We start from the raw sequence: 17816 nt of genomic DNA on the forward strand, positions 1-17816 counted from the left end.
CTGGCCTGGCCCTGCCTTCCCACAGCACACGCACTTAGCCTATTAGGATCTCCACTGATTGCTTTCTTTCATTCCTCTCGTACCTTTCACTTCAGAAAATGGACTGGTAATACTTCTTTTATCAAAGAATTATGGGATTTAGGATCCAGATCTTACAAAGAGACTTTTGATAGCTGCTGGTAATCAAATCCCAATCGGCAGACACTTCTCTGCACCCTGTTACCAGAGAGGAATAAAGGAAAGGGATTTTTGATGTTCTGTTTACTGAGCCTCTGGGAGATAGGATCACCGGGCTATTTCATATTAGAAAAGGAAAGGAAAATAAAACAAGCAAGGAAAAAAATGCAGACAAGAGAGGACAATATAGATATAGATAAAAAGAAAAGAAACAGGCTCTTATCATTTTCTTATTGGTTAAGGAGATTCCAAAGCCATTATAGAGGATTAGCAAAAAGGTTAATCTGCTTTAGCTGTTCACTTGTCAAAAGTGAATTTATAGGGTTTGAAAATCCTTCCTATGGTGAAACAAGAAAAAAATCCCCTTTTCCCTCCCTTGCCTCTCCTTTCTGCAGGCAGCACAAGGGGATGGGAACAGGAGCACTGGTAACCCTACAACATGGGAGCACCCTCCTCTGCCTTGCCCCAACCTGGGTGCTGGCACCTGTGGGAGCTCTGGTTTGGTAGTGCTTCTCCCCATTCCCTTCTCATCTCTGTGGGGTGGCCATGGTGCTCAGGGAACAGAGAATCAGGTCTGAGGGATGTGACCTCCTTTGCCTTACCTGGGACAAATCCTGGGCTGTTTCACAGCAGAACAGAGATGAATGTTGCTGACAAATGCTGCCAAGAACTACAGGCTGGGTGCTCTCCATCCCCAAGTGCAGTTCTCGCCCAGGGAGCCACATCTCAGCATCCTCCTGGCCACCCAGTGCAGCCACAGGTGCATCCCAGCCGGTTTTCCTAGGTTGCCTGTGACACTGGCTCATCCAGTGGCATCAGCAGCCGATGCCCATCGCTCACCCCAGTGCCACTGTGAGAAACAACACAGGGTAAAAACAAGCCTTTGAAGTCAAAGCCAAGAAGCACTCTCTGGATAGCTGAAATTCAGTGGGATGCATTAGCCAGGTGCTAAAAACTATGTTTAACAAAAACACAGAAATAATGGAGTCACGGAATGGTTTGGTTTGCAAGGTAGCTTTAAATCATGCCTATTAAAATAATTCAACCCCTCTGCCAACTGACAAAAAGAATGCAAATAAAATAATTTGGATTTTATGGTAATTAACATCTAGTTTTATCATAAATCTGTTTCTCTCTCTCCAAAGGCCATTTCATCCCGCAAGAAGAAGTGGAGCCTCTTCACTGGGTACTGGTGTTATTAGTGGTGCTACTACTAGGAATGCTGGCTAGTAGGGATGCTGGCTACCAGAGAGGGTACCCATGGTACAGCAGGAGGACTGTGGAGTACCAAACCTCCTCCTCTGCAATGAACCGCGGTGGAATGAGACAACTGCTTCACCCTGATGCATTCCAGGGGGCACTTCAGAGATCTCACACCACCTCACACTGACCAAATCCCTCTGTGCTCGGCAGGCAGCACCACCTCCCTGGTTTTCAGCCACTCTGGGGTGTCTCCCTTTTAACTGGCTGTGGAAACAGTTTGGGATGATGATGATGATGATGATGATGATGATGATGATGATGATGATGATGATGATGATGATGATGATGATTCTCAACCCCTGGATGTCGCCGGCGGTGGGTCCAGCATCGGGATGAAGGATTCGGCTTGGCGCGCATCCCTCCTCCCGAGCGGCGCTGCCGGGAGCCCCGCGGTGCCCGGCGGTGCCCGGCGGTGCCCGGCGGGCCGGGGGACAGCGCTAGGGGGGGCCGCTGAGCCCGGCGGAGCCCGCCCGAGCTCCGGAGAGCTCTATGGTCTGTGGCGCTCCCGGCCATGGGAGCGGAGCGGGAGGCGCAGGCCTGCGCCGCCTTCTACGGGACTCTGGGCATCGCCCCGCCGGTGCTGTCCTGCCTGCGCTGCCTGCGCCAGTTCGCGGGGTAAGACCGCGGGCCCCGGGGAGGGAGCTCCCGGTATCCCCCCGGTTGCGGGTCCGTCGGGGAACCCCCGGTGTGGAGCCCCCGTGCATCGCCCGGCGCGGATCTCGGCATCCCCCCGAGCATCCCCCCGGCGCGGGTCGGCAGGGAGGGAGTGTTAGAGGGTCGGTACCCGACCCCCACGTGTCCCTAATCCCTTCCAGCCTGCTTTATAGCAGCAGGGCAGCAGCCTCTAGGATTTTTCGTGTCCTTCTGCACCACTCGCCCCACCCCACAAAGGGTTTGCAGGCTCTAACCTTTGAGGAGTTCGTGTCGTTTCCCCCAGCCGATCCCCGCTTTCCCCAGTGCAATGCTGAGTGCAGTTGGAAGAGGGGAGCTTCACAAGATGGGGCTCTCCAACCCTGACACTTACCAAGCTGGGGCACTCTGACCCAATCCAAATCAAGTTGGGGCACCCCCACCCCAATCCCCACTGATCTGGGACACTCCCACCCCAGACTCCACTGAGCCAGGGTATCCCCCCCACTATAACCTCCACGGAGCCAGGGTATCCTCACCACATCCCTGTGCTGTTCCAGGAGTACTGCGAAGAGATGCAAAGAGAAGCACCTGGAGGAGGCTCTGCTGCTGACACGGGTGCTGAGCGAGGATCTGCAGGCACTGGGTGAAGCAGAGGCACGACCCCTGCTCCGCTGCATCCTGGCTTTCCAGATGGGGGCAACCAGCAGCTCCAGCTCCTTCCAGAAACTAGAACAGGTCCGTAACACAACCGGCTGGGCTGCGACTTCAGAGCAGCTATTGGCCATAAGTGCAAGGTCTTGCTCCGCTCTGCCTGCCCCTGGCACAGCTCTGGAGCAGAGCATCCTTGCCGGAGATGCTGCAGGCTCTCCTGGTGGCACTCTGAAGCTGGTGTCTCCTGGGGGTCCGGGCACAGTGGCTGACTCAGGGTGTCTCCCAGCAGATGTTGACCCAGCTGGCGGTGGGAAAGGAAGCCCTCCTGGCCCAGGAGGTGGGCACACTGCTGGCTGGCCTGGCACTGCAGGGAGAGGTGAGAGAACCCCAGCTGTGTGGGAAAGCACTGACTTTCACGGGGGCTTGGGTGGAGGCCATGTGACAGGGACCTCCTGGTTAGGGTTGCTTGGGGTCCTTCGTTTCACTTCCCACCATTCTGTGGATTTGCCCTTGGTTGCAGCTGGCAACATGTGGCTGCCCATCACACCAGCCCTTTGCTCATCCCTGAGGCAGCTTCTGGTGCAGGCAGGACCCTCCTGTCCAAGGCACTGAGCCCCAACATGGCATCAGGTGGGACAAGCTGTCCTTCTGCCCCTACAGGTGCTGTCTCCTGAGGACCTTCAGTCAGGTCAGTCTCTGTTCCTTCCCCTCTGGGGGCTCTCCAGCCCACACCACCTGTGCGTGGGACATCCCCTGCCCACCCAGCCTGGGTCCTCTGCACTCATGGGAGAGGGAGCAGGGATCAGCCACATCCGTGGGATCTCTGCAGAGGTCCCAACAGCACCAAATTCTCTGCCCACCCATCTGGGACGGCTGAAAACCGGACAAGCCAAAGCATCCCCGTCATCCCAGCCCCGTTCCCACCTCACCTACCAGCACTGCAGCCCTTGGCTGAGCCGGGGGAGCAGGGCTGGCTGTGAGCACAGCGCTGGGAGGGCACTGATGCTGTCCCCTTGCCCGCAGTGTGCATGTTCCTGGAGGAGAGCAGCCTGGGCCGGCAGCACTGGCGGGAGAACCTGGCCCTGCTGCTGCAGCGCCTGGCCAGCACCCTGCGCTGGGTGCTGCAGAGCCAGCCCGCACCCAGCAGCACCTGGGGCTACCTGGGCATCAAGGTAAGAGCTGGATTTTGGAGCAGGAGAAGGATCAGTACCTGCAGGGACTGGCTGGGCACTGGCAGCAGTGTCCAGGAGGGGTGTAACACATCGAGCCGCTTCAAATGGCCTTTCCGGGGACATCACTGCTTTTTTGGAGGTGAGGGATACTGATGGCCATCCCTGTGGCACCCGTCCCTCCTGCTGCTCCAGGCCTGCCTCCAGCTCTTCCAGACGCTGCCAAAGGACGTGGTCCCCCTGGTGTGGAGCACAGAGGGGAAGAGTGAGACCCTGCAGAACCTCTTAGGACTGCTGCTGGAGGTGGCCTGGGGGAAGGTGTGTAAGGCTCTGAGAGGGATAGAGCTGCCTATCCCAGGGAGCAGAGCAATGCCATCCTTCCTAGGTGCTTTCCCCATTCCCCTTCCCAAGGGAAGCCTGAAGAGGCAGCCCAGTGTCTGGCATGTCTGAGGTGGCAGTTAAATGGGGTTTGGTCTTAAAGGGTGGTTTGAGTTGTGCCTTTGCCTCCCCTGCGAGTCCAGGCCCCGAACAAGGACACGAGGCTGCTGGCAGGCACAGCCCTGAGCATGCTGGTGAACACGGCCCCACAGCCCCAGCGTGGGGCCAGCGCCATGCTGACCCTGTTCCAGCTCCCTAGCCAAGGTGGGTGTGAGGGGACAGAGGCTGGTGCTAAGCCAGACTCTGCTGTGTCTGTCTCTCAGGGTCTGGGAGCCCCAGCTGCCTCCAGCCATCTCCCATGGCCACTCTGGGGTGAGCCAGAGTAGTTGCCCTCAGGGCAGCATTTGGCTTTGCCACCTTCCTGCCATCCAGTGCAGCCGTTTTCCACCAGGCAATGGGGAGCTGAAGTTTGGGGAGCTGGCAGTGGAGGTCCCCCCTGTCCTGGAACCAGATGGGCTGGAGAAGCTGGTGCTCACCAGAGGTTTGCTGACATGCTGCAAGACGGACATCCTCAGCTGCCAGCTGGAGAGCTTCCCTCACAAGGTAGGAGAGCTCAAACCCAGCAGCCAGGGCTCAAGAGAGCCCTTGGAGAGAGCTGGCAGCCTCTGATGGGGGATGTAGATCCCTGGGGGACACAGCCAGACTGCACTGCTCCACACCAGCAGCTCTGTGCATCCCACTGAGCACAGCAAATTAGACAGGAATTTGCTTTTTGCAAAGACATCTGAGCAGGGATTTCCTTCTCCTGGAGGACTGAGAAACCAAGCAGTGCCAAAAGTAGTCCCTGCACAAGCAAAGCGGTGTTTCAGCCCATGGTCCCATGGGATAAAGCCAGAGCTGCCCCTGCAGAGCACAGCCTCCAGCTCTGCCCATCTCCAGCCTTTCCCAAGTCCTCAGAAGCTGAGGACTTTCAGGCAGGGAGTGAAAGTGAGCAATAAGCTGCTGAAAGAGCAGGAGAGCCAGGCAACAATCCTTGCCTGTCTCACAGCAGGGTTTTCTCACCCTGGAAAGCCTGTCCCTGCACCTGCCTGTTCCTGAGCCACTGTGCTCCCACAGGCCTGTCTGCTGGTGGATGTGGTCTTTCCCGCTGTGTGTGCCCTCACCAAGGAGCAAAAGGATTGCCACTACTACTGCTTCCAAGGTAGGAGGTGAACCTCCCTGCCACAGTGGGGAGGTTTGAAAAGTTCACTGTGCTCGTGGTGCGTAGAGCTCCCATGTGCTTTATCTTTTCCCTGGAAAGATGCTTTTCTGGATCTTGGTAGCTGGTTTGGACACTGCTGATAATTTCTGCTCCAGCCCTGTGGACACCCTATGGGGCTCTCATTACCTAACAGGGGAACTGCTGCTCCTGCACAAGGGGTCCTTAAGCCTCAGTTCCCAGCTGTGCTGCAGGTGAGTTTGGGGGCAAGGGCTGCAGCAGAGCTCTCTGCTTTGGCAGCCTGTGCCCTGTGGCTGCAGCGCCTGCGGGAGAGCCTTCCTGCCATCTGGCACCTGACGGGGACCCGCATCCTGGCCCAGGACACCGAGTTGCTCCAGCAGGTCACCCAGCTGCTGTGGGACAATGCTGAGACCCCGGTAAGGCCAGGGTGCCAAAGGGCCATACCATGGCAGCCAGGAACAGCCCTTCCTTCAGCCGGCACAGCTGCTGTCCCCAGCCCATAGCACACCCCTGCCTGCTTCAGCTGAACACACCCCCTGGCCTGTGGCTGCCAGGGCAGGGGCATCCACTCTGCTGAGTTCGTGGCACTTGTCACACACAGGCTCTGCAGGCCCATGTCCCAGTGTTTCACCTGCCCTAGGGCAGCACTGACCAGCACAGTCCCAACCTGTCCAAAGTGCTGGCTCACTGCCTGCCATCCCCATATCCCCAGCTCCTAACCCCAGGGTTACCAGCCAGGACAGAAAGTCCACAGCCATGGAAAATCAAGACAGGAGAGGGAGCCCACCTTAACCTCTTGTGTTTGCTGTCCTTCTCCTGCAGGTGGAAGGGGTGTCTGAGTTCATCCACAGCTCCTTCCGACTGCTCCTGGAGATCCACCACCTTGAGTGCCAGCACTTCCAGGACCAGGAGAGATCCCTCTACCGACAGATGCTGCAGAGGGTGGTTTCAATGCCGTGGCAGATTAAAGCAAGATACGTGCCCCTGTGTGCCATCGTCCCCTACATGGGCAGCCAGCAGGTAGGGAAGGTGGGGGAACAGGGAGGCTTGGTCCCAGCTGGCACTGCTGCCAGGGAGGCTCAGCCTCTGTCCACTGCCTGTCACCTTCTACCCAGCTCCACCATGTGGGCAGGCAGCCTTCCCACCCAGGGGGGCTGTTATAGCATCACCCTCAGGTAGTGAGCTACAGCAGTGCATCCCTGGGGAGTGCCAGTGGGAGGGGAAGCTTTGCCTGTTGGTGCCCACCTAAAGCTGGCCAAGAGCAGCTTGAGGTGGTCAGTGCCAGGGGTGACCGCAGTGCGGTCTGTACCCAGATCTGCCCCTGCCATATGCAGCTCTCAGCCTGACAGGGAGATGAGGATCACCTGCCTTTCTCCCAGGTGCTGGATGCCTACCCGGACCTCCCGCAGCACCTCCTGAGCTGCCTCTCCACCAACCACCTGTGTCCTGCTGCTGCCGAGGTGTACAAGGTGCTGGTGCGGCAGCAGTGCAGCGAGTGGCAGGATGGGCAGCGGGGCACAGAGGCGGCTCTGGCGGAGCGCTGGGCACTGTGCTGGCTACCCCTGCTCTCCCAGGCCCTGCGCTCTCCCCTGCCCATCCTGCAGAGCAACGCTGCCAACCACCTCCTCGCCTGGACCCTCCGGCAGCTCCCGGCCACCCAGGAGCCGCTGGCCGTCCAGTTTGGTGGCCGGGACACGGCGTCACTCCAGGCTTGGGTCTCGCTGCTGAAGGCACAGAAGAGCGTGGCGGGGGCTCTGCCGCTGCAGGACGAGGCTCTGGAGCGGCTCTCCTGCTGCCTGGGCGCCCGCGAGGAGGGCATTCGGCTGGCAGCACTGAGCCTCCTCTGCTGCAGCCCCAGCACCAACCAGCCCCTGTCAAGCACCGAGATGCAGCTGCTGAGGGAGTTCCTGCCCCTCAACCTCAACTGCGACTCCTCCTCGTTCCGGCAGCTGCTGCAGGCAGCGGTGAGGAAGGCGCTGGTGCGGCTGCGGGACAGCTCACTGGCACAGCTGCGGGGGAAGGTGCCACGAGGCATCGAGCCAGGACAGGGAGCTGGGCAGCTCAACCAGGCAGTAGGTGAGGCGGCCACCCAGCACCTCCATCACAGCCCTGGGGGATCCACACGTGGGTGCCCAGCCCGGCATCCCTCACTGCCCTGATCTCTGCCTGCAGGCTTCGTGGAGTGGCTGCTGCAGCTCAGTATTGCCTCACTCAGCCCAGGCTCCAACTACCAGAGGAAAAAGACTGCTCTGCTCCTCCTGGCTGCTGTTCTGGAGACCTGCACAGACACCTGGAGCCCCGACAGGAAGAAAGGCCAGCCCCCACGTGAGTATGGGAGACTTGCCTGGAGTATCACCCTGGGCTGTGGGGATGATCCCTGACGATACCATTCCACTGCCACATGTCCCCACCACAGGGACCATGGCCACACTGCTGAGCTATGCCAAGCAGAGAGGCTGCTGGGACTTCTTCTCCCAGCCCAATTTGTTGGCACTGCTGAGCTGCTTGCAAGACAGCACTAACGAGGTGAGCCTCCTAAAGACAAGACGAGGTCATAAAGATGCCTACCTTGCCCTCGAGCATGCTCAGAGGGGAAGCCAACCATGCTTTCCCTCCTCCCATGTCCCACTTTCCCCCTACCTCTTCTCTGTCCTGGCAGATCAGAGACTTGGCCTCGGAGCTGCTTGTCCGCTACTTCCCTGCTACATTCCCCGAGCCCATCGCCCTGGCACTCTTCCAGCTGGCCCAGGACACCCTGGGCAGCCCCCGAGTGCAGGAGGCTGAAGCTGGAGCTGTGCTAATGAAGACCATCCTGCAGAAGTATGAGCTCCTGGCCCCTCCCTCCCCCCGAGAGTGCACTGCCAGCACTGGTGCCTCACCAGTCTATGTTGGTAGCTCAGGGCAGCGATGGCTGGTGTTTGCAACAGCCTTGCAGTGGGGAGGGTTGGGGCACAGGAGCCTGCACCAGGGGAGGAAGGAACCTCATGGCACAAAATGAGCAGGAAACTCCCTGGTACTCACAGCAGTGTCTGCCTCTTGCCCCAGGTCGGACAGTGGCACCATGAAGAGCCTGGCCCTGGAGGCTGAAGCAGCCCTGACACTGCCCAACCGAGGGCTGTGCTTCGCCCAGCACCTTCTCCACGTGCTGCAAGCCCAGTACACCGTGGCACGTCAGGACCTGCTGCGGGCAGCGGCCACTGCACCCATGCACGGTACGGCCCCAGCCTGGTAGGGCAGGGAGCAGCTCCTGCAGCATGTCCCTTGGAATCAGAGCAGGCAGGAACTGTACAGGCAGGACTGAGGCCAGGTGTGCTGGTGCCACATCCTTGCCTCAGTTTCCCTGTATTGCCACTCCCTCTGCCCGACACGCCCCTCACGCAGGGCCCTGTTCTCTCCCCTGCCCATGAGCCACATGAGCCAAGGGCCCAGGCAGGAGAGCCAGGGCTGTGCTGGCACCACAGTGACCAGAGCTGGGTGTCCTGCAGGAGCCATCGCAGCCCTGCGGAGGTGCCTGCTCCAGGTGCCGGAGGTGGCCGTCTCCATGCAGGCAGCAGAGTTGGCTCAGAGCTGGCAGGAGCTCCTCACCCGCCTCGTGACCATGGTGAGAGACATCACCTCCTTCCTCCTGGGTGCTCTGCAGAGCCAGCAAGGCCCCGGTGCCAACGAGCAAGGTGAGCATGTCCCCATTGGGGAAACCAGCCCTGGGAACCACTGACACCTCCATCACAGCCATTCCTGACCCAGCAGCCCTCCAACCTGGGTGGATGCAGTTGCTTTGGTCTCAGTGTCTCTAGCGGGGGACAGTACTGGGGCTGGGCACAGAAGGTTGGCCAGGGAGTGAAGGCCAAAGCAGGACACCTGGGCAAGGATGCTCCAGGTGTTGGGCAGAGGATCCTGGAAGCTGCAGGAGCAGAATGGCTAATGCCTGGCTTTGGGTCCCTTTCTTAACTGCATGTAGAGGCAAAAGCCTTCCAGAAGCAGCAAGGCACCTGCTAGATGGAAGCAGCTGGAAGAGTAGTGGGCGAAGTGCAGCTGCAGCCCTGAGTGGGGCACATGGCTGAGCAGGAGCCACTAGGGTCCCCCTGAACCCCAGCAGCACCCCCTTCTGCTGACCCACACCACCCTGCTCAGACAAGGCTTTTCATTTTGCAGCTGCTGCCCCGTCATTTGCAGAGATGGGGAATGCCATCGGCTCCCTCATCATGCTGGGGAAGGACCGAGGGCAGGAGGAAGAGGAGGGGGACTCAATCCTCCTGTCAGAGGAGCACAGCCTGATCCTGACATGCTGCTGGGTGTCAGTGAAGGTAGGTACCCCTCCCCATGGTAGTGGGAGAGGGGCAGCCTGGCATGGTGCTCACTATCCCACCCACCCCAGCTGCTCTTCACCTCCCCTTGGGGCATTCAGCCTCACTGGGGATGAACATGGGGGAATCTGTCCTTACCTCGGAGCTCTCACACACATCCTCACCCCTTCCAGGGACGATGCAACCACCAACCTTCCCAAAAGCACCTCCCCTCCCTGCTTATGCTTATGAAGTCCAGCTGGTTCCCAAACACTGACAGCCCCCAGCTGTGGCAGAGCTGGACTACCCAGGTTGCAGCCCTGCAGCTGCTCATCCCAGCTCCTTTCTGACAGCCTCACAGCTTACCCTCCTCTATGCCAATCTGGCTGACCTTCCTCTTCTTCCCAGGAGATTGGGCTGCTCCTGGGGGGCCTGGCTGAGCTGCTGCTGACCCCAGCACTGCCTGCAAATGTGGGCCCCCTGCTGCCTCTCCCGACCCTGCAGATGGCCAGCAGGGTGTTCCAGGAAATCCTGCTGCGGTGCCGGCACTGGGTAAGAGCATGTCCTGACCTCTTGCCTGCCCCTTCAGCCCTGTCCCTGCCCCTTCAACCCTGTCCCTGCACTGGCCTCGCTGGGGTGGAGGGAGGGCGAGTGGAGCAGGGCAGAGTCTGCTTCAGGGCAGGACGTGGGGACAGCTGGAAGACCCTGGCTGGGATCCCGGTCCCAAACCCTGTCATATCCCCACACCAGCAAGACATCTTCTTGCTTTCTTCTTCCCCTTTGCAAAGAGGTTTCTGGGGCTGTGGGGGGCTGGCAAGTGCAGCCTTTAGGGTGCAGAGCCCTGACACTGCTCTGCCCCAGGGAGCAGTGGAGGGCTGCAGCATGGGCTTCACCAAGTTCTGTGCTGCTCTGCTGAACCACCTGGATGCAGAGCTGCAGGCCATCCCACAGGCCATGCTGGAGCAGGTACTGTGCTCATTGTGCCCCTTGATTCCCTCATGCCCCGGGGAGCCTCAGGGTTGTTTCCCTGTGTCCTCACTCCCTGGGGCAAGCACCCTTCTGGCAGCCAAGATGCTGCTGCAGGGCACTGCGGGGCAGCTGCAGGGTCCATGCAGCAGGTTTCCAGCCATATCTCAGGTGGCTTTTGTTTCTCTGGCAGGGTTTGGAGGCACTGAGCGGGCCCCGCAGCAGCTCCATCACGCGCCGTGCCGCCGGCTTCCCCATGCTCTTCCTCTGCATAGTCAGCGGGGAGGCCCCGGCGCAGGCACGGCCGCTGCTGACCCGCTGCATCCAGACACTGCTGGCCTTGGCCACCACGCCACTGCCACAGGACTGGGACCAGACACTCGACCTCCCACAGGTGGGTGTGGGGCTCCTGGCTGCTGGAACCTATTGGGGACAGGGCGATCTGCACAAGGTCCCCTGAAGGGAGCCGCGCTGGGTACCCGGTGCTGGCATGGAGACCTCAGAGTGAGCAAAAACCCACAGCCCTGACCGTGCTGCCCAGCCCAGCACTGACCCCTTGGCTCCCCTGTCTTTTCCCACCATCTTTCTTTCCCGTGGAAGCACAGATGCCCTCCCTGCCCAATGATGCTGATCCCTTCGCTCTCCCCAGGTGTGTGCCCTCCACGTGCTGCAGACGCTGGTGCGGGGCACGGGGCTGGGCGGGGCGGTGCTGTGCCACGCCACACCCATGATGGCCCTGGCGCTGCGGGGCCTGGGCTCGCCGTGCTGGGCCATGAGGAACGCGGCCATCCAGCTCTTCAGTGAGTACTGACAGGGAGAGATCCCACACCCCCCGGGTTTCAGAGCCCCGCTGGGGTGAAGTGCAGGGGTCAGGCAGGATTGGATGGGACCTGACGCTGCGTTCCCTGTCCCTGCAGGCGCCCTCACGTCCCGGCTGCTGGGGCAGCCCCGGAGCCACGGGGAGGGCTGCCCAGCGGAGGGGGTGAGCCTGCCTGCCTTCCTCGGGCAGCACCCAAAGCTGGGCGCTGTGCTGCTGGATGAGCTCAGGGTGGCCACAACGCCCACGCAAGGGGGGCCCCGCCTGCATCCTGCGCTCCACGCCATCCTCACCCTCCTGGCCCAGCTGCATCCTGGTGCTGATGGTTCCAGCAGGTAGGGGGGGGCAGTGAAGATGCTCTGCCTCAACCAAGGGCTCCTAAAGTGGGAGGGGATCCTGTGCTGGTGGGGGTGGCCCTGGCTCTCAGGGGGTTTTGCTCTGACTAGAGCATCACCACATGGTGCCTTTTTGCTCCACAGCCTCTCTGCTCCCTTCCTGGGGCCGCTGCTGGGACTGGCAGAGAGCCCAATCTACGCCGTGCGAGCGATGGCTGCCAAGGCCCTGGTGCCTGTTGTCCCACCGCCCCAGCGCCGTGGGCTCCTCCTGCAGCTCGCCCGGCAGCTCCCCACGGCACCTGAACGGATCTGCTCGCACAACGCTGTCCACGGGCACCTGCTGCAGATGCGGGCACTGCTGGCCTCTGCCACGGGCACCGGGGGGTGCGTGGTGCCAGACTGGCTCCCCACCTGCAGGCCCTGTGGTCACTGCGTGCCAAGACACAGCTTTCTGGCCACAGAAGGGACTCCCAGCCCGGCACTGCGCCCGTGGTAAGGCCGTGTCTCCCCACAGGCTGTCGGCCGAGGTGCTGCACCCCGTGGCTCTGCAGCTGGAGGAGCGGGGCTGGCTGCTCACCCCTGCCCAACGCTGCCCGCTCGTCCGCGCCGCCTTCCTCCAGGTCCTCGCCCTCCTCCCTGCATCCTTCAGCCCCAGCTTCGCCCGGCACATCCGTGACTCCATCAGCATCGAGCTGGGCAGCCCCCTGCTGGGGGGAAAGCCAGGCTGTGCCGAGCCACAGGTACCGCTGCCTGCCGGGAAAATCACGGCCACGGCCAGACCGGCAGTGAGCCTGGGCGGGGAGCAAGGACCGCTCACTCGAGGCTGAGCAGTGTTAGGGGAATCCTGGTTTTTATTGCAGGTTGGCTTGGCTGTTCTCCACCAAACCATGGCCCACTTCATGTGCAGCGAGGCAGCTCGGCTGGCAGGCAGCGAGCAGATTGCTGCTGTCTGCTCCCTTCTCCAGCAGCCCAATCCCGATGTCCAGCTTGCCATCCTGAGCTGGGTGGTCGCCAGGGAGGGAGGAACATGCAAGGAGCTGGAGAAGGCTCTCGGGCTGACATTGCTGGTATGACAAGGCTCAAAAAGTCACCAAGTAAAACAGGGGGTCCCCAGTGCACCACACAGATGGGATCCCTGAGAAGCACAGTGTTCCCCAGGCTGAGGGTGCGTGGGTGTGGGGCACTTGCCTGGCTGACACCCCACAGTGCTGGGACCACTAACCATGTACCTTCTTTCCCGTTGTCAACTAGGACAGCTTGCGGTCGGTGCTGCGAGAGAGAAGGGACAAGGAGTTCCTGAGATTGTACCTTGAGGCTTTGCTGCATCTTTACAGAGATCCGTCGTCATGGTCTCAGGAAGCCTCCCATAAGCTCCAGGGCTCCTGGGCAGCATGCCTGGAGATGCTGCTGCACATGGTGGAGGCTGAGTGTCCTGGCCCCGACCTCCTCTTCCAGGCGCTTTGTGCTGCCAGCCTGCTGCTCACCCACTGGTAGGTCCCTGCTGCTGCCTGACTCACCCAGCAGATTCTTAGTCCTGAGTGGACTTAGTCCATGGCTCTGGAAACAGAGCCATGACTTGTATAAATCACAGCTTTGCTCCTGGGTCCTGCGATCTCAGCGCCGCTGGTGGACTCTGTTCCCCCGGCTGAAGCGGGAAGGTGTGCCTGAATTCCCTCTCCTTCCCTGGCCTCTGGCAGGTTCGGGGACGAGGACGGCCGGCTGGTGGAGCGCTGGTGCACGGCGCTGGAGGAGTGCAGCCGCTCTGCTTCGTGCGAGGTGCTGCGGCTGGCGGCCGCCCGCTCCCTGCAGACGGCGGGGGCCGCTGTGGTGCGGCGATCCCTGCGAGCTGCCCGGCCCTCGCTGGTCCCCGTGGCTCTGCGGTAGGTCCTGAGCCCATCCCCGGGGACTTAACAGGACACTGCACTTAACAGGAGCGGTGCTGCCCCGTGGCTGCAGCCCCGTTCCCAGCAGCCCTGCTCCCTGCAGCCCCAGTGTGACTCTGAAAAAGGTGTCCCCTGCAAAAAACTCATTGAAGAAAACCCCACTCATTCAAAAGTCACTGGCACCCAAAAACTTGCAGCCTACAAAAAAATGCGTGGTTGGCATTTTAATAGAAGCAGCCCATCCCTTATGAGCAGCAGATGACACTGCTGGGTCCCTCAATCCCTGGCATAGTCCCTGCCCTCCTAAACTGTAAGTTCTTGAGTGCTGGTTGTGCCTTTCACAGTCCAGAAGAAAAGTCCCTCAGGGACTCACAGAGACTGAGTGCTTCCTCCCCTCCAGGCAGGCTGGGATACTTTGTGTGCAGTGTCCTTCTCTTCCCTTTCTCCAGGCTGATAAACATGGCCATTCACCTTCTGCAAGATGAGGAGCGGGAGGTCCGGCACCAGGCCTCAGGTTTCGCCAGCCTCCTGTGGCAGAACCCCAGGGAGCCACTCCGAGATGGCTGCACCTTTGTGCAGGACAACGTGGGGCTCCAGAGCCTCCTGCAGCTCCTTCTGGGAGAATTCGGGGAGCACCCTGAGACCTTCAACTCACTGCTGCAGCACCTCCCCATCTTAGATCTCAGGAGCATTGTGGAGGAGCTGGAGGCCAACAAGTGAGCTGTGGGCTGGTATGGAGGAGTGCAGAGTACCCTGGAGCCGGCCCTTGGCTTCACTCATGCCTTGCCTTTCCCCCCAGAGCTGCCAGCCTGTACAAGGAGGACGAACCCAACGTTTTTGCAGAACCAGCCGTCCTGGCACAGCAGCTGCTCCCCATCCTGATGCAGCTCCTGGAGAAGGTGCCCGCTGGCAGCCCACTCCGTGCCTCGGCTCTGCACTGGCTGGAAGCCACAGGCCCCGGTGTGCTGCGGGAACTGCGGTACTGCAAGCACTGCTGGAGCCGAGGTATGGCGAGTGTGGAGCCCCCAGGACAAGCGAGCTGGTGTCCTTGTCCCCAGACCAGCTCTTCCCTGAGAGACCCACCATGCTTGCAGCTCCTTCATCCTCTCTCTCTCCACAGGGACTGCTGCCAGCTGGGAGATGAAGGCGCTGGGCTGTGCCAAACTCCACACAGCCGTGGCCGTCCTCCTGGTGAGGGCGCGGCTGGTGGTACGGGTGCTGCAGGTACTGGGGGAAGGTGCCACCACTGTGCCAGGGCTGGACTGTGGCACCCAGGAGCTGGAGCAGGAACTGGAGCTCGTGCAGGGGCTGCTGGTGCAGCACGGGCTGGCCCCCGTGCCCAATCAGGGCAATGCACCAGGAGAGCTGGGACCACCACCTAGGACTGCCTGACACCTCCTGGCATGCAGCGCTGTGACATGAAACGCTGCAGTCACATCCCTCTCTCTGCTGGATGCTCTCTCTGGCCACCAGCCAGGCCTGCAGGTTTGGAGGTTTAACTCAGGGGAAACACACACAGTGCAGGACACACTCACTTTGTTCCCAGTGTTTTCTAATGTCCACCTGAGAACTCCAGTGCAACATCACCTTGGCCTGTGCCCGTGGCATCCCTGCCCTTGGCTCTGGCTGGCAGGGGGGCCCAACATGCCAGAGCCTTCACAGCTCCTCATGCTGTTTTTTTAACCAGTGTTTTCGTCCACGGCCAACCTGGGATTTCATCCCAAATAAAGAGGCCAAGAACGTTGCTGGTGTTGAAGCCTTTTAGTTTCCCTGCCCAGGAGGGTGGTGTGAGAGGGAGCTGCGACAGACAGCAGGAGCCAAACACATCCCGAGGCAGTGAATGGGTAACAGCCACTGGCTGCAGTGAGGAACCCCAAATCCTAAGCCCAGCCCTCAGCCCCATGGGGCCACTCTGCCTCATGGCCATAGGCAGCTGATGGGGAGGTGACAACCCAATGCCTGGCTGAACCCTCCTCATTACATTCCACAGAGAGCTGGGCAGCTGACAGTCCTCTGCAGGCACTGGGACTGCCCAGAGGATGAGTGTTGGTTGCCATCCTGCAGCCAGAGTCCCATTGGATGAGGCTGGGGCAGCTATTCCATGAGGTGCCCTCTCCTTCCCACCTCCAGACCTGGGGCTGTCCCCACCCTGGGCTCCCTCCTCCCTTGTCCAGCCTGGCAGGAGCCAGCCCTGGCACAGCACATCCTCCCACCACAGGCTGTGGTACTGCAGGCCATGGCTGGACCAGGGACCCCACCAGCACCACCCAGTTCAGCCTCGTTCCCTCCAGTGGGAGCTGCTGAGCCCCACAGCTGGAACTGGACGCCTTCTGGCACCATCACCCACATGCAGGTTTTGGGTGTCTCTGTTTCATCCCTGTCTGCAAACCACAGCACGAAGCTGAGTCACCCTGCCCAGCTCATCCAACATTCACCCCAGGGAGTGATCTCACACACATGAAGGACGCTCCATCCTCATGTTGCTTGCCAGTGACAGCTGATTGCATGGCATGATGTCATGGCTGAGCATGACATCATCTCACTGCTGTATCATCTTCTCACCCACATTTAACCTCATTGTGATGTTCTCCTACCATTAATCACCACGCTTTAGCAATTCCCTTATTTTTAATCTTTATAAGAAGGATTTTCTTCCCGTTCTTCAACAAAGTATTTAATGGTAAACACGGGGAGTCAGATCCAAGGGTGAGCAGCAAACCTGCAGAGGTATAAAATTATAAAACACACCACATTTTTATTTCATCCCCCCACCTCCCCAGCATGGAGTGGTGCCATAGGGTGGCTCAGCTCACCTTCCCAGGGAGATCCTACACGAAGATGAGAGCGGGTGGGGAGCAGACACAATCCTCCTGCAGCCCCTCCTGCACCCACGAGCCCTGACACCCCACCACAGAGGCAGCCACCCAGAATGTCCTGGAAGGGAAAATTGTTGAGAACTGGGATGTGCCACGAATAATTAAATATAATTTTAAAAGTATATGTAGTTTTATATTATGTATAAGAATATCTATTGACAGTTGTACTAGATTATCATTGTAGGTCCCTTCCAACTGAAATATTCTATTTAAATATATTTATTTTTATACTATATATTACCAATTTATAGTCCACATTATTGATTTATCTTATAATATTATGGCATATTATGACATATTATAATAGTTTTATATATGAATATATTAAGAATGTAAAAGGTAGGTGCTTGAGGGATATGGAAAGATGTTCTTCCATTTGGGTGTGTCGCCCCCCAAATTACCACCTACCTGGCTCCTTGCAGCCCATGTCCAGTGCAGTGGGGACGGTGGTGGGACACGCCCCCCCAGCATTCCACACACACCCGCTTGTCCCGGTGAAGCCGGCGGCTCCAGCCTTGCCCACGGCAGGGGGGTCCTACCTGCGTCAGGCGGAAATAGCCGCAGTAGCTGGGGAGGGGGGAGCTGGGGAGCGGGGAAAATAGGGGGGAAAAAAAGAGGGGAAATGGTGGGAAAAACAGGGGAAATGGTGGTTGGAAGGTAGGGCAGAGGTTGGGGTTTTTTGATGGATTGGAGGTGTAAAGGGGATGTGGGTTTGGCAGGGAAAAGGGGCCATGGTTGGGGAGGTGAGAAGGGTATTGGCTCTGAGGGGGTGTAGAGAGGCCATGAGTTTAGGGGGTACAAAGGGGTCATGGTTTAGGGCAGCAGGATAATGGCTCTTTGAGGGTGGAGGGTGCAAAGGGCCCATGGGTTTGTATGGAGGTGCAATGGGGCCATTGTTTAGGGTGGGGAAAAGAGTAATGGCTGGGGGGTACAAAAAGGTCCTGGGTCTGAGGACTGCAAAGGGGCCACAGCTGCAAGGGGACACAGAGGGGTCCCAACCCTACACATACCCAGAGGGCTCCTCCAGCAGTGGCAGCCCAGCTCTTCGCCAGGGATCCCTGAAGTCCCAGCTGAAGGACTTGGGGAGTATCTTGGCTACCTCTGGCAGAAGAGCAGCCGTGAGGGGCACGTGGATGATTAAAGACACCCCAGGACAGGCAGCGGGG

At 59.5% G+C, this 17816-nt stretch overlaps 2 protein-coding genes across 2 annotated transcripts in view; one reads left to right on the forward strand and one right to left on the reverse strand.

The window, feature by feature from the left end:
- The first annotated feature begins 1898 nt into the window (after positions 1–1898).
- LOC114061547 (thyroid adenoma-associated protein homolog) lies at positions 1899–15399 on the forward strand. The gene is made up of 31 exons (XM_027892123.1): positions 1899–2055; positions 2631–2808; positions 3014–3100; positions 3385–3412; positions 3748–3896; positions 4089–4211; positions 4415–4535; positions 4723–4874; positions 5388–5472; positions 5770–5906; positions 6313–6510; positions 6870–7566; positions 7663–7815; positions 7907–8016; positions 8150–8310; positions 8536–8702; positions 8976–9161; positions 9643–9794; positions 10182–10325; positions 10635–10739; positions 10933–11133; positions 11389–11539; positions 11657–11891; positions 12036–12275; positions 12406–12631; positions 12752–12958; positions 13143–13381; positions 13589–13771; positions 14224–14490; positions 14574–14779; positions 14895–15399. Exons 1-31 carry the CDS (start codon positions 1952–1954, stop codon positions 15164–15166), a joined length of 5664 nt encoding a protein of 1887 aa, XP_027747924.1. The 5' UTR covers positions 1899–1951; the 3' UTR covers positions 15167–15399.
- A 628-nt stretch (positions 15400–16027) lies between these two features.
- The window catches only part of LOC114061487 (somatomedin-B and thrombospondin type-1 domain-containing protein-like), a 3605-nt gene continuing 1816 nt past the window's right edge, over positions 16028–17816 (reverse strand). The window contains exons 4-6 of the mRNA XM_027892007.1: positions 17059–17232; positions 16588–16708; positions 16028–16493 (exon numbers count right to left, since the gene is read on the reverse strand). Of these exons, the coding sequence (XP_027747808.1) occupies positions 16603–16708; positions 17059–17232 (280 nt within the window). The 3' untranslated portion in view covers positions 16028–16493; positions 16588–16602. The remainder of the gene's footprint in view (positions 16494–16587; positions 16709–17058; positions 17233–17816) is intronic.

This window comes from Empidonax traillii, unplaced genomic scaffold (genome assembly GCF_003031625.1).
Source record: "Empidonax traillii isolate 1590-97213 ecotype Southwest subspecies unplaced genomic scaffold, ASM303162v1 scaffold338:size1951571, whole genome shotgun sequence".
NCBI classification, from domain to species: domain Eukaryota; kingdom Metazoa; phylum Chordata; class Aves; order Passeriformes; family Tyrannidae; genus Empidonax; species Empidonax traillii.

Bases quoted from the DNA above. Each gene is read 5' to 3' on its own strand.
- LOC114061547 (XM_027892123.1), top strand. From the start codon at position 1,952: ATGGGAGCGGAGCGGGAGGCGCAGGCCTGCGCCGCCTTCTACGGGACT. The intron at 7,816-7,906 runs GTGAGTATGGGA...TCCCCACCACAG, and splicing joins GAAGAAAGGCCAGCCCCCAC to GGACCATGGCCACACTGCTG. The intron at 8,703-8,975 runs GTACGGCCCCAG...GGTGTCCTGCAG, and splicing joins GGCCACTGCACCCATGCACG to GAGCCATCGCAGCCCTGCGG.